Source organism: Solanum pennellii, chromosome 8, assembly GCF_001406875.1.
Source record: "Solanum pennellii chromosome 8, SPENNV200".
NCBI classification, from domain to species: Eukaryota; Viridiplantae; Streptophyta; class Magnoliopsida; order Solanales; family Solanaceae; genus Solanum; species Solanum pennellii.
The window spans coordinates 58,087,298-58,113,003 of record NC_028644.1 but is presented as its reverse complement, the minus strand read 5'-3'; the positions used below and the strand labels follow the sequence as shown (position 1 = coordinate 58,113,003).

Here is a 25,706-nt window from a genome sequence, read left to right as displayed (position 1 = left end):
CCAGCAACTCCATCCCAAAAAACAATTAACAAAATTATTAATTTTATCATTACTTTTTTTATTTTTTATTTTTTGAAAAAGAATTACTACCCGCTCCCTAGACCTCCCTCCACCCCCACAGCCTACTAGCCCCTTCCCCTTACCCCCTACCAGCCCCACCTCACCCCTACCCCTACCATCCCCTTTCCCAAATTAAATGTAAAAAAAGTTTTATTTTTTTTATAGATTTATTTTTTAAAAAATAAACTTTCTTACTATCCAATTCTATATCACATTTTTTTATTTGTTTTTACCCATTTAACTATCCACTTTTAACTGAATAATATGGTATTACTCGTTTTTATCCATTTTTAAATGAGTTGGATATCAATTCATTTAAAATGGGTAATATGAATGGATACCCATATTATTTATCCATTTTGCCACCCCTAGTCATACCAAATATATGGATAAAATTATGATTGTATACAACTCTCTTCACTTACTATGTAATTTTGCAAATAAGAAGGGCTAGAGTTATGTACAATAACTCAGATTAATGAGTTGATGGATCTATATATGCATGTAGTAGCGGCTAAAAGCTCCATCATTTTCTTCTAAATAAACAAACAAAATTGAGCTTGGATGGAACTCAACAAGACTACATAAATGCAAAAAAAAGTTTGACAGCAGTTCTTTTTGCAACCTGAGTGATAAAATGAAATCACAAATCTTTCATGAAAATGGAATAAAAGAAAACATAGGCATTGCCCAAAAAAATTGCTTAAAACATATGCAATATTTATCCATAACAATATAAACTCTTAGTCGAATAAACTGCTCATGCAAGGTGTTAGTTCTTCAATCTTTTACATCACTGTTCTTAGGTGCCAACAATAATTAGTTTGACATAATGCATCATTTCTAAATGTAAATTATAAAAATTGTTTATACCTATCTTCCATCCAGACAATACTGAAGAAGTCTCCCAAACAAACACCCTTAAACTCGGGAGGGGGACACTGACCCCAACAGGCTATCAACAGGAGTACTCTCGCCACAGTATGTGCCAAAACTGTCTTCATTAGGTTTAGATGCAGTCATGGCATCGATATTATGTCCTTCCAGAATCACATGATTCTAGGTAAAACACTTGAATATCATCCAACATAAAATACAAATTTTAAATTTCACTGATCAAACATTTGAGCAAAGGGAAATAAGGCTTGAAAAATCTAAAGCAAGCAAGTTACCATTCTATCATACGTCTCTGATGCATGTTAAATAGTTCATCTGCATAAATCGGTTCTCCACTTGGCATTGCTGATAAACAAGAAAATAATTCTACATATCCTAATCAGTTCCAAAGTATCACAAATTGAAAGCTTTGATTTGTAACGAGTATTAGCATAATTTTCTAATTGCCTAACTATGTCATTAGACGAAAATTTTCCCATTATCCATATATTTCTCTAACCAAGTGTATAACATTCAATCGGGATTTTGGAATTTCTTATTAGAATGTTACATTTTCACAACTTCAAAATAGGGTCTCGTTTCTCACACAATCACTCAACTATTAAGTTTATTATGTCAGAAAGTCACATTTCTTCTTGATTCCAATTCTTTTCAACAAACAAACTGACTTTTGAGATAATAACTACTTCCACCGTCCCAATTTAAGAATCATGAAGTTTAAGACTTTTAAATCTTAAGGTGTTAAACTTGCATATGGACTATCAAAATTGAAAAACTTGCTAAATATAAAAAGAAACTTGACAGTCAAAAAAGGAAAGTAAGAAACATAAATTGGGACAAAAGGTGTATTAGTTGAGTAAACAAAATTAATACAAGGAAGATACTTACTAATCATTCCAGGGCAACCATGATCAGTATAGTATATGAAGATATGGTCATTTGGACCACTCTTAAAAACTTTCCCACTTCCCCCAACAACACCACTTTTATTGGAAAGGCTGACATTGAAAAAGTTTAGAGCATTAACATCATCACCTAGATAATCCCGCCTCAACAAAAAGAGAAGAGAAAAGCCCTCATTACCTAACAAGCACTCTAATAAAAGCCCTCATTACCTAACAAACCTTAGGGACACCTCTGTAAACATAACGACCATGTGGGTTATTGATGATGACACCAGGTCTAGGGTTTGCTGTTGTTCGCAACAAATTTTCGTAAGCGTTGAAAATCGACTGCAAGCAAAATAAATAAAAGAAAAATGTGATTTTATTAATGAATCTTGTGAGTACAATTCTGTTGTTCTCTTGATTCTTCTCTCCTAAGTTTCTCCGTGATTCGAGGGCCTTCAGTAGCATATTTATCGAATGTAGGATGATGTAGACCTCCTTGAGATGCATTTGATCTCCAGGAATGTCGGAAAATGCTTCGTCGTTGCAAGTTGAACTCCAGGAAGAACTCCGTTGATCAATCCTTTGAAGAGATATGTAGTTAATGTTGTAGCTTATGTAGACCTCCTTGAGATGTATTTGATCTTCGAGAACGTCGGGAAGCGCTTTGTCGTTGCAAGTTGATCTCTGAGAAGAACTCCGTTGATCACTCCTTCCGAAGTTTGGCGACAAGACTTGAAGTAGTCATGAATGTGTTTTCTTTTTTTTTTCTTTTTTTGAGACTTCTCTGCATGTAGGTTTGCTGAATTTTGACGACAAAAGCTGAAGTCTTCATGAGAAATGACCACGCCGATATGTTGAGGTCAACCTTTACCAAAGTCTTCATGGCAACAATATCTAAAGAGGTGAAATATTCAGATTCATCCAAGGCACTTGTATTGAACTTGCGTCAAGTGATTGGATCAACATCACTAAAATCAAAAAATGTGGCAACTGAAGAGTCCTTTCTTGAAACATCATTGATCTTCATGAAGGCCACTGCAAAGTTGAACTTGTTGTTTTTGTACTTGTAGGAGGAAGTGATGAAAAGCAGAATTGGTCCTACTGGGCGTGCCAAATTTGTTCGCAACAAATTTTTGTAAGCGTTAAAATCGACTGCAAGCAAAATAAATAAAAGAAAAATGTAATTTTATTAATGAATCTTGTGAGTACAATTCTGTTGTTCTCTTGATTCTTCTCTCCTAAGTTTCTCCGTGATTCGAGAGCCTTCAATAGAGTATTTCTCGAATTTAGAATGATGTAGACCTCCTTGAGATGTATTTGATATCCAGGAATGTCGGAAAGCACTTTGTCGTTGCAAGTTGATCTCCGGGTCAATCCTTTAAAGAGCTATGTAGTTGATGTTGTAGCTTATGTAGACCTCCTTGAGATGTATTTGATCTCCGAGAACATCGGAAAGCGCTTCGTCGTTGTAAGTTGATCTCTGGGAAGAACTTCGTTGATCACTCCTTCGAAGAGCTATGTAGTTGATGTTGTAGCTTTCTCCAATTGCAGAATGCTAGTTGAAGTCTTTTCTCCTCCCCCTTGAATGTCATGTCCATCCCCTATTTATAGTTGTAGGGAGTAGACAGGGTTGCTTGTGATTGACCAAATGATGTCATTTTGACATTTGACGTATTTTGATTCGTTCTTGCATTTGACTGGGACTACCACCTCATTTGGACACGTGGCGTCACCTTGTTGGTCTTAGATGCCTAGTCACTATGACATGTGGCATGGGTTTGGGCTTCAAGGTGAAATGAACCTTGGACTTGTATTTAATAAAAATAGACTTATTTATTTGTAAAGCCCAAATTAATCATTCAACCGAAATAAACATGGATTTAATTCAAATTTTGTATGAATTAAATCCAATAAAGTTTGTGTGTCTACAGATGCCCCCTAGTTCAAGGCTTGTCGACATAGAGGCCTTCCGAAGTTTGGCGACAAGACTTGAAGTAGTCATGAATGTGTTTTCTTTTTTCTTTCTTTTTTTAAGACTTCTCTGCGTGTAGTTTGCCGAATTTTGACGACGAAAGCTGAAGTTTTCATGAGACATGACCACGCCGATATGTTAAGGTCAACCTTTACCAAAGTCTTCATGACAACATTCTCTAATCTGTAAGAGGTCTTCTGACTTTCGGTTGTTTATCAACTCATTTTTTAAAGTGTTTGAAGCTCTTGAAAACTTATCGTTTGATACTTCTTCATAGTGTGATATTTTTATTTGGGTCATCACTACGAAATGGTCGCCAATTCAATGAGTAAGGATCGCATCCACAAGCTTGGCTTGGTGATAGAGATCCCGTGGTTTCAACGCAAATTTGAGTCTTTCACTTCAATAGAAAGCAAGAAATTCGAATTCTTATGATATCGAGTCGATTCCCCATCGGGCATACTTTTTAATGTAGTATCCGAGAAAACTTTACCATAATTTGTTTTTTATGGAACTTTCCATAATTTTATTTCCATGGAAAATTTCCATGAAAAATTTCCATAATTTAATTCTTATGAAAACTTACCATAATTTGGTTTCTATGGGATTCCCATAATTTGATTCTCATGGAAAATTTCCATAATTTAATTCTTATGAAAACTTTCCATAATTTGTAGGAATAAAATTGGTTTCTCCTTGTTTTGAAAGCTATATATATACCCGTATTGACATTGTCGTATCATCAAGTTCAAATGAGTCCGCTCAAATTCTTTTCTAACTCTGATTTTCATCACCCCTTTTCCACTCAGCGCGACTTTGGAAGAAAATTCATCTTATTGTAGGAATACTCAAATTGCGATCCATTTGATTTTTTTGAAACTAGACTCGCAGAGCTACAACATATCCGAAATTAATTTTCTAGTTGTCCCCAACTATCAATTGATTCAGGCTCCAAGTCCATATACCAATGAAAGACGTTTTATTTTAAGAAACGCACAAACTTCTTGACAAGAAGATCATCATGTTACTGCTACAAAACTCGACGAATTGGGCAATATGTTGCCTTGGATTTCCTTCCATCAAATTGCTGCAATTTTGGTGGTTGATATCCAATTGCATTAGTAGACCCTCGATTCGCTTAGAATACAACTTTGAATATCCTAAGGAACTTTGTGAAAGACCACCATATTGAGCTTTAATTGTGTTTGTGATCATATCTTGTGGTTGTTGAACTGTTAGAGTGGCAACTGAAGCAAACTGTTTTGCGCTTTGAGAGTCAATTGACTTGGTGAGAGAATCAATAACAACTCTTCTAGAGTTTTTATATTGTGATGTGACTCTTTAGACTTGTAGAGATCTAACTTGCTCATAGGCTGCGTGATTTGAAGATTTTTGTCATCAATAGACTTCTTCAAGGCCTCAATGGTTTGCTCCATCATTGCAAACTTCTCGTCCATGTCAGTTGCGTCAACCATAAAGGAGTTAACCTTTGTTGAAATTCAACAATCTGTTGAACATTTAGATTCACCAAAGTTGAAGCCAGAATGAGAAAGTTCATCAAACAATTTTGATGCTATGTTGCCCCCAGGGGTTGCAGTTTTGAATGTCATTTGAGACTTGCTCTTTCTTGGCATCTCCAAAGAGGTGAAATATTCAGATTCATCCAAGGCACTTGTATTGAACTTGCGTCGAGTGATTGGATCAACATCACTAAAATAAAAAAATGTGGCAACTAAAGAGTCCTTGCTTGAAATATCATTGATCTTCATGAAGGCCATTGCAAAGTTGAACTTGTTATTTTTGTATTTGTTGGAGGAAGAGATGAAGAGCAGAACTGGTCCCACTTGGCATGCCAAATTTGTTCGCAACAAATTTTCATAAGCGTTGAAAATCGATTGCAAGAAAAATAAATAAAATAAAAATATGATATTATTAATGAATCTTGTGTCTATAATTTTATTGTTCTCTTGATTCTTCTCTCCCAAGTTTCTCCGTGATTCGAGGGCCTTCAGTAGTGTATTTCTCGAATGTAGGATGATGTAGACCTCCTTGAGATGTATTTGATATCCAGGAAGATCGGAAAGCGCTTCATCGTTGCAAGTCGATCTCCGGGAAGAACTCCGTTGATCAATCCTTTAAAGAGCTATGTAGTTGATGTTGTAGCTTATGTAGACCTCCTTGAGATGTATTTGATCTCCGAGAACATCAGAAAGCGCTTCGTCGTTGTAAGTTGATCTCCGGGAAGAACTTCGTTGATCACTCCTTCGAAGAGCTATGTAGTTGATGTTGTAGCTTTCTCCAATTGCAGAATGCTTGTTGAAGTCTTTTCTCCTCCCCCTTGCATGTCATGTCTATCCTTTATTTTATAGTTGTGTGGAGTGGACAAGGTTTCTTGTGATTGGCCAAATGATGTCATTTTGACATTTGGCGCATTTTGATTCGGTCTTGCATTTGACTGGGACTACAACCTTATTTGGACACATGGCGTCACCTTGTTGGTCTTGGATGCCTAGTCACTATGACACGTGGAATGGGTTTGGACTTCTAGGTGAAATGAACCTTGGATTTGAATTTAATAAAAATTAACTTATTTATTTGTAAAACCCAAATTAATCATTCAACCCAAATAAACATGGATTTAATCCAAATTTTGTATGAATTAAATCCAATAAAATTTGTGTGTCTACAGTTGTATTGTTAACAATATCATCGTACATGAATACAATGATGTTCTAATCCTTAAGACCACCAGCCTTCAATCAGTGGCGGAGCCAGGATTTTTATTAAGGGTGTTCATATTTAGTACAAGTAAAAAAATAAGCCTTGCTGGTTAGATTATAAAGATTGGCTTCAAAAAAGTCATACCTCAATTTGGAAAGAGTGAGATGATATTTCTATTTGGTTGACATTTTCATCTTGTCGTAGTTGATTATGATTTTGAGGCGCCAAACTTGTTTTGGGTACTTAAAAAAAATATTTCTCCAAACTCATTGAACTCCAAATTGAAATTGTAAACAAATATATTGAACTTATTAAAAATCGTCCACAATATACCAAATAGTTGAGATGCCCAAATAAATAAAGTAGTTTCTAACATAAAAATAAAGATATTCAAGTCTTTCAACACATGATTAGAAAAAACTAAACTAAAAGGAAAAAAGAATTAAGAAATAACTTTTCACGATTCACACTTTAATGGCGGTTGAGGATGAATTTATACAATGATTAAAGATTTCAATTTCTTAAAACTTGCAAATATGTATGAAAGTTTAAAAGAGAGAAAGGTAAAGTGTAAAGTTGTAAAGAGTTTTTGGGAAAAGAAGAAGACAACAAATTAAAAGGAAAAGACGACAACTATGAATCTAATCTTTTTTTAAAAAAATAAGAAAAGCCAAAATAATCCATTAATTTCCTTTTATTTTTCTTAACTTAAAAAGGATAATTTTTGTACTTCTTCTAAAGAGAAACTAAATATTTAAAAACGAAAATTTTAAGCCAGGGATCGAACCCAGGCGAGTTTTGCCTAAGAGAAAAAAAATAGAATTATGAAAAAAAATCACCACAGTGGGGCTCAACTCGGGATGCAGTGATACTTATGCACAACCTTAACCGTTGGGCTGTCAACCTTTAGTGTCAAGGTTGTTCAAATGTTAATATATATCTAAGAAAGTCGATATATAGTATATATATTCGAAAGAATTTTCCAACAAAGGTTGGTCAGATTACCAACCTTTCCATGTCATAGCTCCGCCCCTGCCTTCAATATTTGGTAAGTGTGACATACATCAACCTGAAATCATACAATCAAATTAAATTCACATTTTTGTAGCTATGATGAATTGTTTAACTTGACACAAAATTTAAAACAAAAATAAATATTCTTAAAATTGGTTAATTTTTATCACTCCTGATCAACTATAAATCATTTATTAACTATGAAATAACATACATTGTTTTCATTAGTAGAAAGGTAATTTTTTTTGAAAGGCTAAAAAAGTGTGTTAAATTGGATTAGAGTAATTTTCTTTAGTCCATATTAAGTGAATCGACAAATCTTTTTTATAGATCATATAAGTAACTTTTTTCAGAGTTCCAGATAAAAAAAAAAGAGTGTGGGTATATAGTTCTTATTTCTCCTTTCTATTTTGATTAAATGTATTTCTTGTTTTTTTTTGGGTGAGAATTTCTTGGTACTTAACACTTGCTTGAACTTTGTTACGCTCTGTGACTTCATTCAATTTATGCCTATTTAACACAAACTATGGTAAAATAATGTGTTTTGGGACTATAAGTTGGTAGTAATTTGATATTATCAAATACAAAAAGAGTTTAAAGTTTTAAGTCAAATAAAAGTATTAGATTTTTCAACTTTACATTTGTGAATTTCTTGATTTTTCTTTTCTTTTTGTGGTTCAGTGTGAATCAACTTCAAGCACTAGTTGTAGGTCAATCAAATTCAATTATCTCAAAACCTATATGAAACTTAATCATTCAATAATAGCCACATGATTCACAAAATACAAGAAAACTGATAGATGTTGATAAAGATATCATCACATCACTTCAGTTACCACAAATAATTAAATCATCAACCATACACATCGTAGTAAAACATTCACACCAATAATGTCATCTATCCATCATCAAGACTAGTAATTAACGTTTACAAGGAATTGAATCATAAAAAAATTGTTAATCTATATATATCATATAAGAAAAGAATAATTTAGGATGACAACCTGATGCCTATAATTAATCCATCCATGGGAGCCATCAACTAGGACATCTCATTTGGTTCCTTTTGTTTTTCGGGTTAAATTGAGATATACTACGACCTTCAATATCAACAGATATTGAGACCAAAAAAAGAAAACATACACCAACAATATTATACCTAAATATCATTGTTTTTTTAAATTAACAAACAAACCAATAAGCTAGGATGGAGAATATTGAGCTTGGTGTATGGCAAATTTATAGGAAATATGTCAAGAACTTGACAATAATTTATTGCACTAGCATTAATTTGGTTTATAGATTATGAGGATATTAATTTTTGTGTAAATATTTGTTTGACAATATCTTTTGAGAAATTATGTTTAAATAGTTAATTGATTTTATCTTTAAATAATTATTTGACCAATTTGACAGGATTTTCTCTGATATTTGATTTATTCAACTTCTCTAGCTTTTAGGACATTTCACTCACAAAACTTCAAAAAAATTCAAGTAAAATGCATGTACAAACACAACTTCGAAAACTCAAAAAATTTAAACTTTAGCTTTAAAATTTTATGATTGTATACACTCTTTTCACTTGCCACTTTTCAAAAAAATTTAAATTAGAAGGGCTAGAATGGTGTACAATAACTCATGTTAATGAGTTCGTGGGATTTACATATGCATGTAATAGCAGCTAAAAGCTTCATTATTTTCCCAAATAAACAAACAAAATTGAGCTTGGATGGAACTGAGCAAAACATAGTTTTTGCCAACTGCCAAGAGTATCCTCTACTAACTTGAACATGCTTGAGAAGACGTTCTCTCACTCCTAATCCCAGCATTGCAGATATTGACGATACCACATACATGCATGTTTCCTTCCATATGCTGCTAATCTTCCATAATGTGCCTCAAATATGCCTATTTTCAGGAATAGGCTAGTCATATTCTCATCAAAAGAAAAAAACACAAAAAATGAACTGAAATTCCACAAAGAAAACATTTGTTTTTTTGGCAAAAGTTAAATACTTACATAGGACTTAATTGACACTCCCGCTCATGATGATAATAGATTCTTTGTAACTGTTCCTACTGATTGTAGTAGAATGTTGTGGTTGTTTCTTATCAAATTGAAGAGTGATGTTCGTATTCAGGTGCGGCTCAAGTATATTGATGGCCTAAAGAGAAAATCAAACGGGGCCTTAAATTTGTGCTGTTAATAACTTTTATGTTATTGATTTCTTCTAGTTTTCAATTAATAATATAACCATTTATATTTTAAATAATTTTCATGAGATATGGTACTTCAAATATGTCAAATTTCTTCTAATATTTCTTTCATTTTTCATGAAAATTTAACTTTTTCTACAAGTAGAATTCAATATTTGTTAAAAAATAATAACTTATAACATATTATTATTATTAAAAATGAGGCCCCTTAAATTTGGGGGCCTAAGGCGCATGTCTTTTTTTAACACTGTCGAGCCACCCCTGTTCGTGTTGTGTTGATAAACTTCTTCGTTATGGTGAAATCTCAGTTTAATTCCTCGGTTCAAACTATCAAAACTGATAATAGTTCTGAATTTGTTAGTGTTGAATGTTACAAATTGTTCACCAACCTAGGTAATATTCATCAAAGAACTTGTATTTACACTCCTCCAAAAAATGGGTTTGCTGAGAGAAAACATAAACTAGAAATAACAAGGGCACTCAAATTTCAGGGCACATACCTACAAGAATTTGGGGTCATTGTATTCTTGGTGTTGCCTACACCATTATAAGGCTTCCTGCACCTGTATTGCATGGTAAGTCTCCCTATGAAGCCTTTCACAAAGTAAAGCCTTCTCTGCAACATATGAGGGTCCTAAGTTGTTTATGTTTTGCAAAGTATATGCATATTCAGGACAAATTTCAGCCTAGAGGTGTAGTTGTCATACACATGGGATATAATGAACACATTAAATACCTCCATAGGGATGTTATGTTCAGAGAGTCTGTGTTTCCCTTTTGTTGTTCCAGCTTCCACTACATGGAGGCTACTTCCCACCACTTTTTCCTCATACATTGATCCTGCTATCATTACTCTTATCACTGCTCTTGTTGATCCAGCAGTTCATGTTGAGCTGATCCCACTATTTCCCCAATTATGCCTGATAGAGGTGCATCAAAGCACCTTCATGGATGAAGGACTATGTAGCTTCTGTTAAGCTCAACCATGACTCCAAGACAATCTATTCCATTGACCATTATCTTGACTATGAAAATTTGACCCCTTCCTATCAAGCATTTCTTTGGCACATTGGTACTGATGTGGAACCTTCTCTTTGAGGAGGCTAGTACAGATCCTAGATGGGTAGAAGCGATGTCTGCTGAAATAGCAGACCAAGATCCCAACAAAACCTAAACAATTGTTCCATTACCTACACGCAATAGAGCTATTGGTTGCAAGTGGTTCATTAAAATCAAATATCAAGATTCTGGTGAGGTTTATAGATTTAAAGCTAGATTAGTTGGCAAAGGGTTCAATCAAAGGGAGGGCCTACACTACCAAGAGACCTTCTCACCAGTGGTTAAAATGGTTATCGTCAGAAGTATCTTAGCCCTTGCTTCAACTGATAAATGACATGTCCATCAAATAGATGTTTTAATGCATTTTTTCAGGGGTGACTTACTTGAAGAAGTCTATATGACACTTCCTCGGGGATTTCAGGTTCTTAAGGGATTTAATGTGCTGGGGGAGAAACCAACATGTAGGATTATTGTTAAGATAATCCTCCTCCCTTTGGACCAAATCCAATAGTTGCACAAATGAAGATTTACCAAGACGCGAAGTCAAGGAAATCAAAGAATCTCACATGTTATCATTCAACACTTACAGATGTGATTTTCGTAAAAATAATATCTTTTGAAACACCTAAAGAAGCATAGAGAAGCTACAAGAAGAGCCTGACGGAAGTCAGAGAGTGAAAATTTTCAAACTTTTAACACTCCAAAGAGAATTTGAGATGTAAAGCATGGAAGAAGGAGATACTATGAAAGAGTATACTGTAAAGCTTGTGGATATTGTTAGCAAAATAAGGTTGTTTGGTGAAACCTTTCTAGATTCAAAGGCGGTGGAGAAGATGATAATAAGCTTAGCAGCAAGGTTCGAGTCCAAAATTTCACCAATAGAAAAATCTTGTGATTTGAAGACTTGATTTGTTGCAGAACTGATCAACAAGTTGCAAGCCCAAGAATAAAGATTTAGTATAATAGATATGAAATAACAGAGTGGCATTTCAGGCACAACATAACGGCAAGCAACTTGTGAAAAACAATAGAAGGATGGAAGGAGATAAAGTAGCAAAGAAAAATTTCATGCCCCAAATTAGGTCTGTGATCGACGCTAAGGGAAAGAATCCCAAAGCAATCCTTAACATAAATCTACAGAAAATCGGGCATAGTTTTCTTTGTTTTTAGGCCTATCCTTAATTTTCCCTATCTCACTATCAAACACAACATAATATACATCAATGATCTAATGATCACGCAATAAAACCAATTCATCTCCAAATTACGAAAAAGAAGTTCCAAACTAGTCTCTTGACTACAAAATGAAGGACTCTAATCACGACTCAAATCAAAGGAATGACAAATCGAACGACTCTAAGAGTTTTAAGGAAACTAAATAAACCATATCTAATCAATAGTTCTCTTGTCATGCGAAGCAATGCGGGTCTCACCAGATGCTACCAAAATCACAATTGCTAGTTAATGAAATCCTCTTTAGTACCGCATGAGTTCTCTGTAAAAACAATTAGCGAGGAGTGATACACTAGCTCAATGAGTAATAATACTTAACCATGACAATTTTAATGAGGACATGTCTGAAAATATGCTAGTATAATAATCAAAATGATGAAATAATGCCCTTTTACAAACGATATAATATTCAATCTTATGTGCCTCATATAAGCAAAAATCAATTTAAATACTTAATATTGAACTCTGAAATACATTTCCATATCAAAATAGTAAGAGCTTGGAGGTTTCCAAGGATGAATCATGCAATTAGTGTAGCCTTTTATTTAAGAAGTAATCAATAACAGTGAACACCGCATAAAGGAGGTGATTATTCATATCGGAGGGAGAATATCAGTAGCAGTATGCTAATTATACCTTCCCACTAGCAAGGGCTTTATCGGTAATCTATAACTACAAGGATGAATTACGTGTATTTTCTAAGTAAAAAGTCTCAGATATTTTTCAGTTTCTTAGAAATTTAGTTCTTTTGCAGAAAGATAGAGTGACTGTAAGTTAAAGACTTTGAGGTTGGATAATGGTGGTGAATACACTTCAAACGAGTTGAATAAATATTGTGCAGATACGAGGACTGATTAGAAGTTCACAGTAAGCTATTCACCCGAAAAAATAGAATCTCGAAGAGGAAGAACATGATTGTTGTTGAAATGGCTAAATGTTTTTTGCTTGAAACGAAACCATTGCAAAGTGTTTTGGGCAGAAACTGTTTATACATCAGTTTATTTGTTAAATAGGCTGCCAAGTGAAGTTGTGGATGGAAAAACTCCTATTTAGGCACGGGGTTGAATAAGACTGTCTGCGAAACACTGGAAAATCTTTGGTTTGATTTTCTATTCTCATGTTCCTTTGGGCAAAAGAAGCAAACTTGAAAAAATTGAAGTTAAATTGACGATCTTTATTAATTATTCATCGCAGAGTAAGGGTCATATAGTTTTCAACTTGCAAACAAAATATATTTCCACCAGAAGAGATGTTGCAGTGGATGAGCATGCCCATTGGGACTGGAACAAGGGTAAATTGAGAAAGATAATGCAAGTTCTCGGAACTTGCAGCCGATCCGCTACCTGCGACACAATCAATTGGCTCTGAAATCTCAAAGAAGATGAAAAATCAGACGGAAAATCCTCACTCGATTCACCAGTTTTGGAGATCAAGTTCCTCTGTGAGATACATAAAAGATGCAATGTTACTATCTGAGAATCCAATACCTATCAAGAAGTACCAAGGCATAAAATTTGGATTGGAACTATGAAGTAGGAGCTTTGTATGATAGAGAAGAATGAAATATACTTGGAAGCTGATTGATAAACCAGAGACAGAAAGAAACGAAGTCACTTTATATGTGCTTGTGGTTTCACTCTATGTTGATGATCTTCTATAATAGGATGAAATGAAGGTACGATGAATCAGTTCAAGCAAGAAATGGAGACCAAGTTTAAAATGTCAGATTTATTAGGTTAAATGGATTACTTTCTAGGAATGAAGATTTATCAAGCTACTAATGAAATCTTCATTTCTTAGAAAAAATATGCATTGAAAAGATTTCAAAGTTTGAAGGAGGTGATAAGTCTAATCCAGCAATTTATAAAAGTCTAATTGGTAGTTTGCTGTATTTGACAGCAACAAGACCTGAACTCATGTTAGCGTCAATTCTTTTTTCAAGATTTGTGCATGGTCCAAGTCAAGTTCATGTTGACATCGCTAAGTGAAAGTTGAGTTATATGATCAAGAGCGCTGTTGATTATGAAATTTGTTTAAAAAGGAAGAGAAAGAGCAATTGATAGGTTATTCAGATACTGATTGGGAAGGAAGCATTGATGATATAAAAGACGTTTCTGGATATGCTTTTACACTTGGTTCAGGCAAGTTTTCATGGTATTCAAAGGGCTAAGTTGGGAGTATCCAAGAAAAATCTCAAGGAGGAATGCTAGAAAATGAGATATTTCTCGATATTATTTTGTTTAATGGGTCCTTTTTAAATATTATTTTCAGTTTTTAAAGGAAAGGTGGTCCTTGTTTTATGGGAATATTTTTTGTAAGAAAAGTCAATAGTGATTCGATATGTATGGTCTTTAATTACTAACTTTTGAAAAGTTTCTATTGCTATTCCTTATGTATTATCCAAAAATAAATGATTTTAAAAAAAACTTCTTGTTGAACTATATCTTTTCTCTAAGTTTCAAATACTAACATAGATACCCTCAAGAGTTATCTTACAAGGAAAAATCATATAGTGATGTGATAAAGTATCGATAAAGCTTATTATAATCACTTAAGAGTGTTCTATAATTCTTACTTCAAATTTGAGTATTACTGATAAAAGATTAAACCTGTATAATGGTACTAACTCTAATTCCTGCCTTGAGATCCCATAACCTTTCCAAATCAAGAGTATTTATATAATTTAATATGATCGATATAATACAACAAATATGGGAAAGTTGAAGAGACTCAAGGAGTATGTTATACATACTTGTATAATTTACTGTGACAGTTTAATTTTAAGAGGAAAAAAATAAAGTTTTCTCAGAGCTAACTAAAAATAGTGGAGAAGACTGAACAAGACTTGGCAAATGCATAAAAAGGCCAAAATGCATTGATATTGAGAAAGTAATGCTTTAGTAAAGAGATACTGGGCAAAGATTCCACTTCTAAGAAGCATTTCTGAATATAACTATCAGTTAATTAAAAGAAATTTTGCAGCAATAATATAAACTGGCAAAATATACTATTTGCCTACTCCCAAGAGTACCCTCTACTAACTTGAACATGCTTGAGCAGACATAGCAGCCATTTTCTCACTTGTAATCCCAGCATTGCAGATGTTGGCGATACCACGTACATGTTTCCTTCCATAAACTGTTAATCTTCCACAATGTGCCTCAAATATCTTCACCTATTATCAGGAATTGAGTAGTTACATTCTCATCATATTAACAAAAGCACAAAAAAATATTGGTTTTTTTTTTGCCAAGTTAAATACTTACATAGGACTTAAGGCAATCCCAGTTGTCAACAAGTGGTTGTCCAGCACGTCGAACGGTATGTAGTACCTCATTACCTTTTTCAACACCAAAAAGAAGCTCCCCTAGATGTTTTACATTGTTGTCCACTTGACTTCTCTGTCTTAAAACTTCATTTAGTTTCACCAGAGCGTCATATTTCTCATCGGAGCCTTCAGGAGCATTTTTGTTCTGCAAACATTAAGGAAAGACATAGCTGAAATCATGTGTAGGAAGATGAATTCTCCATCAAAAAGAGGTAGGAACTTACTTTGGTGAACATATAGAAAAGTTCAGCACTGCGCTGATCAACATTTCTTGATGATAATGTCGAGAATGACTTTGCATCCACAGAGTCATGACTGTGATTTTTGGAAGTTTCACCCATATACGTGGCAAGAGGATCAAAACTCACCACTAAATCCCCGTATTGCGTGACATGAGAGCCATATGTTAAATTGACAGTAGTTCTTTTTGCAACCTAAGCGACAAAATGGAATCATAAGTCTTCGCTTTAAATAGAATAAAAGAAAGCATAGGTATTGCCCAAATAAATTGCTTAAAGCATAACAGTATAAACTCTTACTCGACTATACTGCCCATGCAAGGTGTTAATTTTTCGATCTTGTACATCGCTGTTCATAGGTGCAAACAATAATTAGTTTGACATAATACTTCATTTCCAAGTGTAAATTATAGAAACAAAATACAAGAATCTACACTTGGCATGCTCCTTCCTAACAATGTGGACTATGAGAACAAAGGATGTAAAAGTTATTTGTACCTATCTTCCATCCAGGCAACGCTGAACAAGTCTCCCAAGCAAACACCCTTAAACTCGGGAGGGGGACACTGACCAAAGCAGGGATCATCAGGAGTACCATCGCCACAGTATGTGCCAAAACTGTTTTCATTAGGTTTTGATGCAGTAATGGCATAGATATTAAGTCCTTTATGGAGAATACCGTCAAACATGCTTCCAGACTCACAGGCTTCTAGGTAAAACACCTGAACATCATCCAACACAAAACACAGACTTTATATTTCACTGATCAAACATTCGCGCAAAGCGAAAGGAAGCCTGAAAAACTAAAGCAAGCAAGTTACCAGTCTGTCATACATCCCTGAAGCATGCTTCTTTTTCAACACGTTAAATAGATCATCTGCGTAAATCAATTCTCCACTTGGCATTGCTGATAATAATAAAAACAAGAAAATAATTATGCATATCCTAATCAGTTTCAAAGTATCACAAATTGCAAGTTTTGATTTGCAACGAGTATTAGCTTAATTTTCCAATTGCCTAACTATGTCATAAGACGGTAAGTTCCTAACATGAATTTCTTATACACATTCACAACAACAACGACAAAATAGGGATTTGGAATTTCTTATTAGGATGTTACATTTTCACAACTTCAAAATAGGGTCTCATTTCTCACACAATCAGTCAACTAATAAGTTTATTATGTCAGAAAGTCACATTTCTTCTTGATTCCAATTCTTTTCAACAAACAAACTGACTTTCTGAGATAATAACTACTCCAAGCGTCCCAATTTAAGTGTCATGAATTTTAAGATTTTCTAATCTTGTGGTGTTAAAACTTGCATATGGAATATCAAAATTGAAAAACTTACTAAATATAAAATGAAACTCGGCAAACCAAAAAGGAAAGTAAGACCCTTAAATTGGGACAGAAGGAGTAAACAAATTTAATGCAATGAAGATTCTTACTAATGAATCCAGCGGCACCATGATCAGCATAGTATATGAAGATATGGTCATTTGGGCCACTCTTCAAAACTTTCCCACTTCCTCCAACAACACCACTTTTGTTTGCAAGGAGGACATTGTAAAAGTTGTTAGCATTAACTTCTTCACCTACATAATCCTGCCTCAACAAAAGAAAAAGAAAACCCCTCATAAGCTAACAAAAACTCTAATCTTGAAAAAATTCCAAGAAATTGAACACAAAAAGAACAAACCTTTGGGACACCTTTGTAAACATCATGGCCATGTGGGTTATTGATAATGACACCAGGTCTAGGGTTTTCTGTATTGTTTGCAATATCATCGTACATGAATACAATGATGTTCTCATCCTTAAGACCACCGGCCTTTAGTATTTGGTAAGCATGACACACATCAGCCTGAAATCATATAATCAAGTTACATTCACATTTTTGTTGCTATGATGAATTGTTTGACTTGACACAAAATTTAAAACGGACAAAAATATTCTTCAAATTTGTTAATTTGTATCACTCTTGACTATAAATCATTTATCAACTATAAAAGAGTATTTTAATGTTATATTGTTTTCATTTGTATATAGTTCTTATTTCTCCTATTTATTTTGATTAAACGCATTTCTTGTTTTTTTTTTGGGTGAGAATTTCTTGGTACTTTACACGTTTTTGGACGATACTACTCTCTCTGACTTCATCAATGTATGTCTATTAAATACAAACTATTGTAAAATAACTTGATTTTAGACTACAAGTTAGTGGTAATTTGATATTATATAATAAAATCATAATTGAAAAATTGAAGTAAAATCAAAGCTGATAGATGTTGATGAAACATAAACAATCAACAGTAGCCATATGAATCACAAAATACAAGAAAGCTGATAGATGTTGATGAAGATATTATCATACCACTTAAGTCACCACAAATAATTAAATCGTACGTCAAACATTCACATTGTCGTAAAACATTCACACCAATACAGTCATCTATCCATCATCACGACTAGAAATTAATGTTTACAAGGAATTGAATCATGAAAAAAATTAGGCTATATATATGTATATCATATAAAAAATAATTTTAGGATGATAACCTGATGCCTATAATTAGTCCAACCATTGGAGCCAGCAACTAGGACAGCCCATTTGGTTCCTTTTGTTTTTTGGATTAAGAATTGAGAGATACTACGACTTTCAATATTAACAAATATTGAGACCAAAACAAGGAAAAATACACCAACAATATTACACCTAGATATCATTATTTTTAAAATTAACAAACAAACCTATCAACTAGGATGGAGAATATTGAGCTTGGTGTATGAAAAATTTATAGAAAATATGTCAAGAACTTGACAACTATTTATAGCACTAGCATCTGGTTGTAGATTAAGAGGATATTAATTTTTCTGTAAATGTTTGTTTGAAAATATCTTTTGAGAAATTGTCTTTAAATAATTAATTGACTATATCTTTAAATAATTATTTGACCAATTTGTCAGGATTTTCTCCGGTATTTAATTTTGGGAAAATGCACAAGTACCCCCTCAACATATGCCTGAAATCCCAGAGACACGCTTATACTATACTAAGGTCCTATTACCCAACCCCTTTTCGGCCTATGTCGCACTACTTTGAAAGAAAAAGTCAACCAGCATTCGGCCTACAAGATAGTTCCACGTAGGCCTAAAAGGGGTAGAATATTATTAATAAAATAAGTTCAAGGGGGTAATAGGACCTTAGTATAGTATAACTGTGTCTCTGAGATTTCGGGTATAGGTTGAGGGAGTACTTGTGCATTATCCCTTTAATTTATTCAACTTCCCTTTTTATTTTGGACATTTTACTCACAAAACTTCAGAAATTTAAAGTAAAATGCATGTACAAACACAACTCCAAAAACTTAAAAATTTTAAGCTTCAACTTTAAAATTTAAGATTGTACTTCACTTGCCACTGTTCAAAAAAATCCAAATAAGAAGGGCCAGAATTTTGTACAATAACTAAGGTTATTGAGTTGATGAAATCTACATATGCATGTAGTAGCGGCTATCATTTTCCCCAAATAAACAAACGAAATTGAGCTTGGAAGGAACTGAACAAAACATAGTATTTGCCAACAGCCAAGAGTACCCTCTACTAACTTGAACATGCTTGAGCAAACATTTTCTCATTCTTAATACCACGTACATGTTTCCTTCCATGCGCTGCTAATATTCCACAATGTGCCTCAAATATACCTTTTTTCAGGAATAGGCTAGTCATATTCTCATCAAAATTAAAAAAAAAAAAACATAAAGAATGAACTGAAATTCCACAAAAAAAAACCATTTGTTTCTTAGGCAAAGTTAAATACTTACATAGGACTTAATTAACACTCCTACTCATGATGGTAATAGATTCTTAATTGTTGTAAATGATTGTAGTAGAATGTCGTGGTTGTTTATTATCAAATTGAAGAGTGATGTTTGTATTGTGTTGATAAACTCCTTCATTATGGGGAAAACTCACTTTAGTTCCTTGGTTCAAACCATCAAAATTGATAATAGTTCAGAATTTGTTAATGTTTAACATTCCAGATTGTTCACTAGCTTGGATATTATTCATGAAAGAACTAGTATTCACACTCCTCAGCAAAATGGGATTGCTGAAGAGAATACATAAACATATACTGGAAATAGTAATGGCAATCAAATTTCTGGGTACATACCTATCAGATTTTCAAGTCATTATATTATTGGTGCAACCTACATCATTAACAGACTTCGTAAACTTGTATTATATAATCTCAAAGACAAACAAATTTTCCTCCATAGGGATGTTATGTTCAGAATCTGTGTTTCTCTTTGTTGTTCTAGCTTCCACCAATTTTTACTCAGAAAATGATCTTGCTATCATTACTCCTATATTTTGCTCTTGTTGATCGAGCCGTTCATATGGAGCACCTTTATGGATGAAGGACCATGTAGCTTCTGTTAAGCTCAACCATGACTCCAAGACAGTCTACTCCGTTGACCACATATGATCACTTAAGCCCTTCATATCAAGCATCTCTTTCACACTTTGGTATTGATGTGGAACCTTCTACCTTTGAGGAGGCTTGTACAGATCCTAGATGGGTGGAAGCAATGTCTCATAAAATGGCAACCCAATATGCCAACGACTCTCTTTGAGAACGGACGAGGTCCCTCTCTATAGGTTGAATGTGATTACCTAGATCTGTTCTGACCTCTCTTTTCCTTCAGAAAGTCTACCATGTGTGTATACCTACAAAAGGTATGACACTGAATTTGCTAAAACATACATAACTAAAAAAACAAGTACCTGCTTCTTTTGCATAATTATGAGAGGGTTGATTGCTTCAGGCATGATCTATTCATTTCATATTCATCATCCCATCCTTTAATTTATTTATCTTGACCATGTTCTTGTCAAAATTTTTGTGAAGATATCAGTGATTGGATACTTGATCTTACAGAATTACAAGCTGATATTTCCTTTCTCAACATGATCCCTTAGAGAGTGATGTCTCACATCAATACGCTCAGCCTTTATGGTGGGCTAAGTTCTTAGCCATAGTGAGAGTACTCGTGATAAAACATAAGAGAAGGGTATCCAGAGGAGCCACTCTAAGAACTCTAGGTTGTTGTTTGATCCACCAGAGTTGAGCACACCAGCCTGCACCTGTTACATAACTTGCCTTAGTTGTTGAAAGAACAACAAAATCTTGTCTTTTATTCCCCATAAAGGAGATATGAGCCCGAAAAATGAGCCAATTCTGCTCTTTCTATTACCTTCATACCCAACGGACTCAACATCACCATATTCCTCCAAGTGAATACATATCGTGATGGACAAAATAGAACCAGGTCCTTGTTTTCTTCAAATGTCTTAGTATTCTTTGAGCAACTTTCGAATGTGATTCCGTTGGACAACCATGGAATCTTGCATAAATCCTGACACTTGCATGAGTTATATCTGGAACATATCTTTAAGCATCCAACAACAAGTTGGTTTCTATGGGAGTATAAATTGACTTAGCTTCCAAAATATGAAACATCTTCAATAGCTTCTCTGAGCTGGAATTAGGTTCCAATTCTTGAAAAACTGGTCCTTGCTTAGAACTTTGGTGAAGATATCAACCACTTGATTTTCCATTTTGCAAAGCTTTAGAGGTTTGCTTGATTTACGGCTCTGAGAATAAGTTTAATTCTTCCATCATGCTCACTTCACAAATCACTACTCATGAGTCCAAAAGACTCTTTACCTAACACCTCAGAAGTTGCTGCAAAGATGATATCATTGATGTATACTGGAATAATCAACAAGTCATTTCCTTGTGATTTAAAAAAGAGGATTTTGTTGATTTTATCTAACCATCATTGATGAAGAACTTTGGCAACCTGTAAGCTTGTCGGGAACGAGTGACATACTTTGCTTCTTTCAAACTGAGCTTGATAAACTTCTGTATTCTCACCTTCCCAAATCACATTATCAGTTTAAACTACATCTTCTTTGTTCAGCCTTGTCAACAGGATCGGGTCCCTCATCTGGTTCATCATATGTATCAACTTCCTAGAGTTTGCTGGATTCATGAAGATGATGTTCTTCAACAAGATTACTATTTAGCCCATCTATCTAAATCTGAAGTAGCTCTTCCCTCTCAGAAACTTCCTTGTTTTGCAGCTTCTCAATTCTTACTAACTCATCAAAAAAGCACATGAACACCATTTTTAATGGACTATCTTGTTTTTATGAACCTGATAAGCCTTGTTACAGAAAGAATATCTCACAACCATTGTTTCATCACCGTTGAGATCAAACTTCTCAATATCAACCTACTGGTCACAGAACATTTAGTATTTACCACTTTAGCTGATTTTTTTTGGAAGATTAAAATATGCTTCTCTTTAACACATGCATCACTACTTTTTCATATACAAATATTATTTTGAGAAGATAGTGGACCAGGTCCCTTTACACAAGTTTGTTTGGAGATAAGAAATTAATTAGCCAAGTCTCATGCTTCATAGAACCATATTATCACCTTGAGAATCAAAGGAAGTGACAATATTACAACTAGCAGTGTTGAGATCATTAATACATGTTCTATCATCTCATTTTTATCAACATTATGATATCAGAGATCAAGTTGTGACCACACATTTATCTGATAGGAACTTGACTTCGTTTTCATTATCACACACTTTCAAGTCTTGCCTTCACAAAAACAAGTACCATTTCTTTCCCTTACCAAAATAGATAGCTCCACCTTGAAGTACCTTGAGAGAAAGAGAGGAAGTTTTTAGCTTACCACTCATGTTCTTTGAGCATCCGCCATTCATGAACCAACATTGACTGATGTAACTTCCTGTCACCTACATACCATATCACTTGATATCCTTGGGAATCCATTTCTGTCCGGGTCCACACTAAACACATAAAGGTATGATAAGTGAAATTTTTGACTAATGAGGCAGAACAATCTTTCTCATTTTGGGAGTTCTGGCAGTGGGAGCAGGTCCCCTTTTCTGTGCAGCTTTCTGTCTAGTGTAAGAAAAAAAGGTTTTCTTGAAACCTTTTTAAGGTTGGAAAATACTTCTTCAGATGACCATTGCCACAATGAAGGAACAACCGATTGTTAGATTCAGACATATACTTTCTGTGAGGATTATATGTAGGACTGATGTTTGAACTTCCTAGACCCTTCCTATTATTGTGACCTTGATTGCTGGTATTTAAGTGTAGTTTATAAGAGTTGTCAATCTCACAGAATTTTTCAGTTATTCTCTGAGATGGACCAGGTCCCTTTCCATTTGATCATGTCTTTACAAGGTCAATGCAAGTCTGGTTTTAGTAGTGTTCACACTAGCTTCTAGCTCCATTTGTAAACTACTACCCTCTCCTTTCCCTTTGCCAAATTTCTCATTCAGCATCTTCAATTTCTCTTTTATTTCTAGATTTTTAGTCTCTAGAACAGTCAATTATTCCTCAATAACGGACAAATGATCAGTCAAGGCTAACTTCTCTTCATTGAAATTTTCTAGATTGTTGTTCATAGAGTCTTATTCAGTAGTTAACTCTATAACAGAGTCACTCAGAACAACAACCAGATTTTTCAACTTCCTAATAGAGTAAGCATTCAAGTTTTGTTTAAGGTAAAAGATACTTACCTTTTTGTCATCTTCCTCATCGTCAGATTTTGCCATGAATGCGAATATGCCATCAAAAACATAATCATCGTATTTGACGACTATCATGGATGAATCTTCAAGAAATTTTAGTTCTTCTGATTCATTTGAGGAGTCTCCCCAGACAACAAAAGTTTTCTTCACAACGTAGTCAGCTGCAACTTTTATTGCTTTTGCATCAGGGACTGGGTCCCTTTTTCTATCTTTCTCTCTTCCAGGTCTTTGATACGCTTTGGCTTAAACCTCATGCATGGGGAAGTCTCTCATGAAAGGCCCAAGCTTTCCACATTTATGGCATATGTAGTTTGCATTTGCAGCTCTTTTTGAGTTTGGTGCCTTTCGTAAACCTCTATGTTTCCTCATTTTTCTGAAACCTTCTCGTGAGGTATGCCATGTCCTCATCATCATAAAAAGTTTCACTAGATGTCACCTTGAGAACAAAATACGTGTTTCTTTAACTCCTTCTTTGACACATCTTGATTTCTGTTCAGTGGAGCAATCATCTCTCCAGGAATCTCTCTCTTGGTGTTAACCAACTAGAGAGAACCCGCTCCGATATCAATTGATAGAATGCGCGCGTCCACTGTAAGTCAATGGACATGGTACCTTGACTCAGCAAGAACAGTAAAGAAGAGTAAACAATAACGAGAACACAACACAAACAATTTACGTGGAAATCTCCTTGCTCAATAGAATAAAACCATGACATGTCGCACACGATTTTTAACTATTTCCACTAATCTATTCAAGCAAAAGTGAAACCTAGTTACAAGCAACGTAAGAAAAAGTTAATAATCTCACAAATAAGTAATAAATCTATTACTTAATGAGACTAAGACGATACCACACTACCCACTAAGCTATCACCACTAGACAAATTAGAATTCAATTAAGCAGCTAACATTGCCCTCTAAATCAACTAGCTCCTATATGACTTAGAATTTCTACTAAGAAGCAAACCATGGTTCCCACTAAATCAGTTAGACTCAACTGATTTAGACTTTTACTACGAACACAAAATCTGAACCCTTTATAGCTTAGGAACAAATTTACAATAAGAAATAATCCTAAGACAACTAAGCTTGCAGCTCTATCAGGTCCATGTTGGTCTTGAGAATAATTTTTCACTTTGAGTGTTAGCCTTTGGAAGAGTTCTTCAGGATTTTTAAGTTGGAAAAACTTATAAAATGATAGATACAAAACTCAAACTCAATAAAGATGCTTCAACACTCCCAGATCCTTTTGTTGAGAATGAGTAGTGTTCTACCTTGAAGACGGATTTTTCCTTTTTAGCTTGTGAGTTTTTGTTTTTCAAAATATTTTGTTTGTGTTATTGGAGAAGAAGCTTTACTGAAATGGACACAAACCCTTGGGACAAGGCCATTGGTTGAAAGTCTGCTGTCATGAAAGGATCTGCACCAACCACATTAGTTGGAAGCCTTTTGATAACTGTCTTTTCGTCCTTTTCTCATTCCCATACTTTTCGGGACTAGGTTCCTTGATGCATTCTTTAAGAGTTCCTAAATACTTGTTGGTTTGACTTTCTCCTTTGAATGAATGACTTTAACATGGTGTTTGTTATGTTGAAAATATCAAACATAAAGAGTTATTACCCGTTGGATCAACACCCTGGTCTATTCAGATTGGTTCGGTACGCTGGCACCTCACCAATCACTGGCTAACGGGACAACTTTACAATTGTACCCCATTATGCATATAATGGAAAGAACGTCGGGGACCAAGTCCCTGCATTTTTGAGGATCATTAAAACACCTAGAATATAACTAAGAGAGATATTAATTGGCTACAAGTGGATCTTTAAAATCAAATACCAAACTTCTGGTGAGGTTGATAGATTTAAATCTAGATTAGTTGGTTCAATCAAAGGGAGGGCCTACACTACCAAGAGACCTTCTCACTAGTGGTTAAAATGGTTACAGTCAGAAGTGTTTTAGCCCTTGCTGCAACTGATAAATGGAATATCCATCAAATAGATGTTTTTAATGCATTTTTTCAAGGGTGACTTACTTGAAGAATATGACACTTACTCAGGGATTTAATGTTCCTAAGGGATTAAATGTGCAGGGGGAGAAACATGTAGGCTCATTAAATCACTATATGGGTTGAAACAAGATCCTAGGCAATGGAATGTAAAACTCACATAGGCTCATCAAACTTGGCCTTGCTCAAAGTCATTTCGACTATTCATTGTTTTTAAAAAGGATTGGTGCATCATTAGTGATAATTTTTCCAATGTGCGTTCTCAAATGAATGCTTAGATATTATCTTGATATGGCTTTACCTGACAATGATACATCAGAATATCCAGGGATGGTAGAGAAGGATTGCACGCCAAGCAAAAGGGAAAGATGAGTAAAGCTATCTTATAGACAATTTTGTTTTATATATATATATATATA

The 25,706-nt window shown here is 34.3% G+C and overlaps 1 protein-coding gene and 2 pseudogenes across 1 annotated transcript; all 3 read right to left on the bottom strand.

Moving 5' to 3' along the window:
* Window positions 1–640: 640 nt before the first annotated feature.
* LOC107027763 lies at window positions 641–8,724 on the bottom strand (annotated as a pseudogene).
* A 6,214-nt stretch (window positions 8,725–14,938) lies between these two features.
* Window positions 14,939–18,408, bottom strand: LOC107027360 (vacuolar-processing enzyme-like). Its single transcript, XM_015228537.2, has 9 exons — window positions 18,191–18,408; window positions 17,331–17,495; window positions 17,080–17,236; window positions 16,452–16,537; window positions 16,129–16,352; window positions 15,931–15,979; window positions 15,616–15,825; window positions 15,330–15,536; window positions 14,939–15,238 (listed from the first exon to the last, which is right to left on the bottom strand). The coding sequence occupies exons 1-9, from the start codon at window positions 18,356–18,358 to the stop codon at window positions 15,101–15,103; spliced, it is 1,404 nt and encodes a 467-aa protein (XP_015084023.1). The 5' UTR covers window positions 18,359–18,408; the 3' UTR covers window positions 14,939–15,100.
* A 2,749-nt stretch (window positions 18,409–21,157) lies between these two features.
* Window positions 21,158–25,706, bottom strand: part of LOC114078441 — a 16,065-nt pseudogene continuing 11,516 nt past the window's right edge.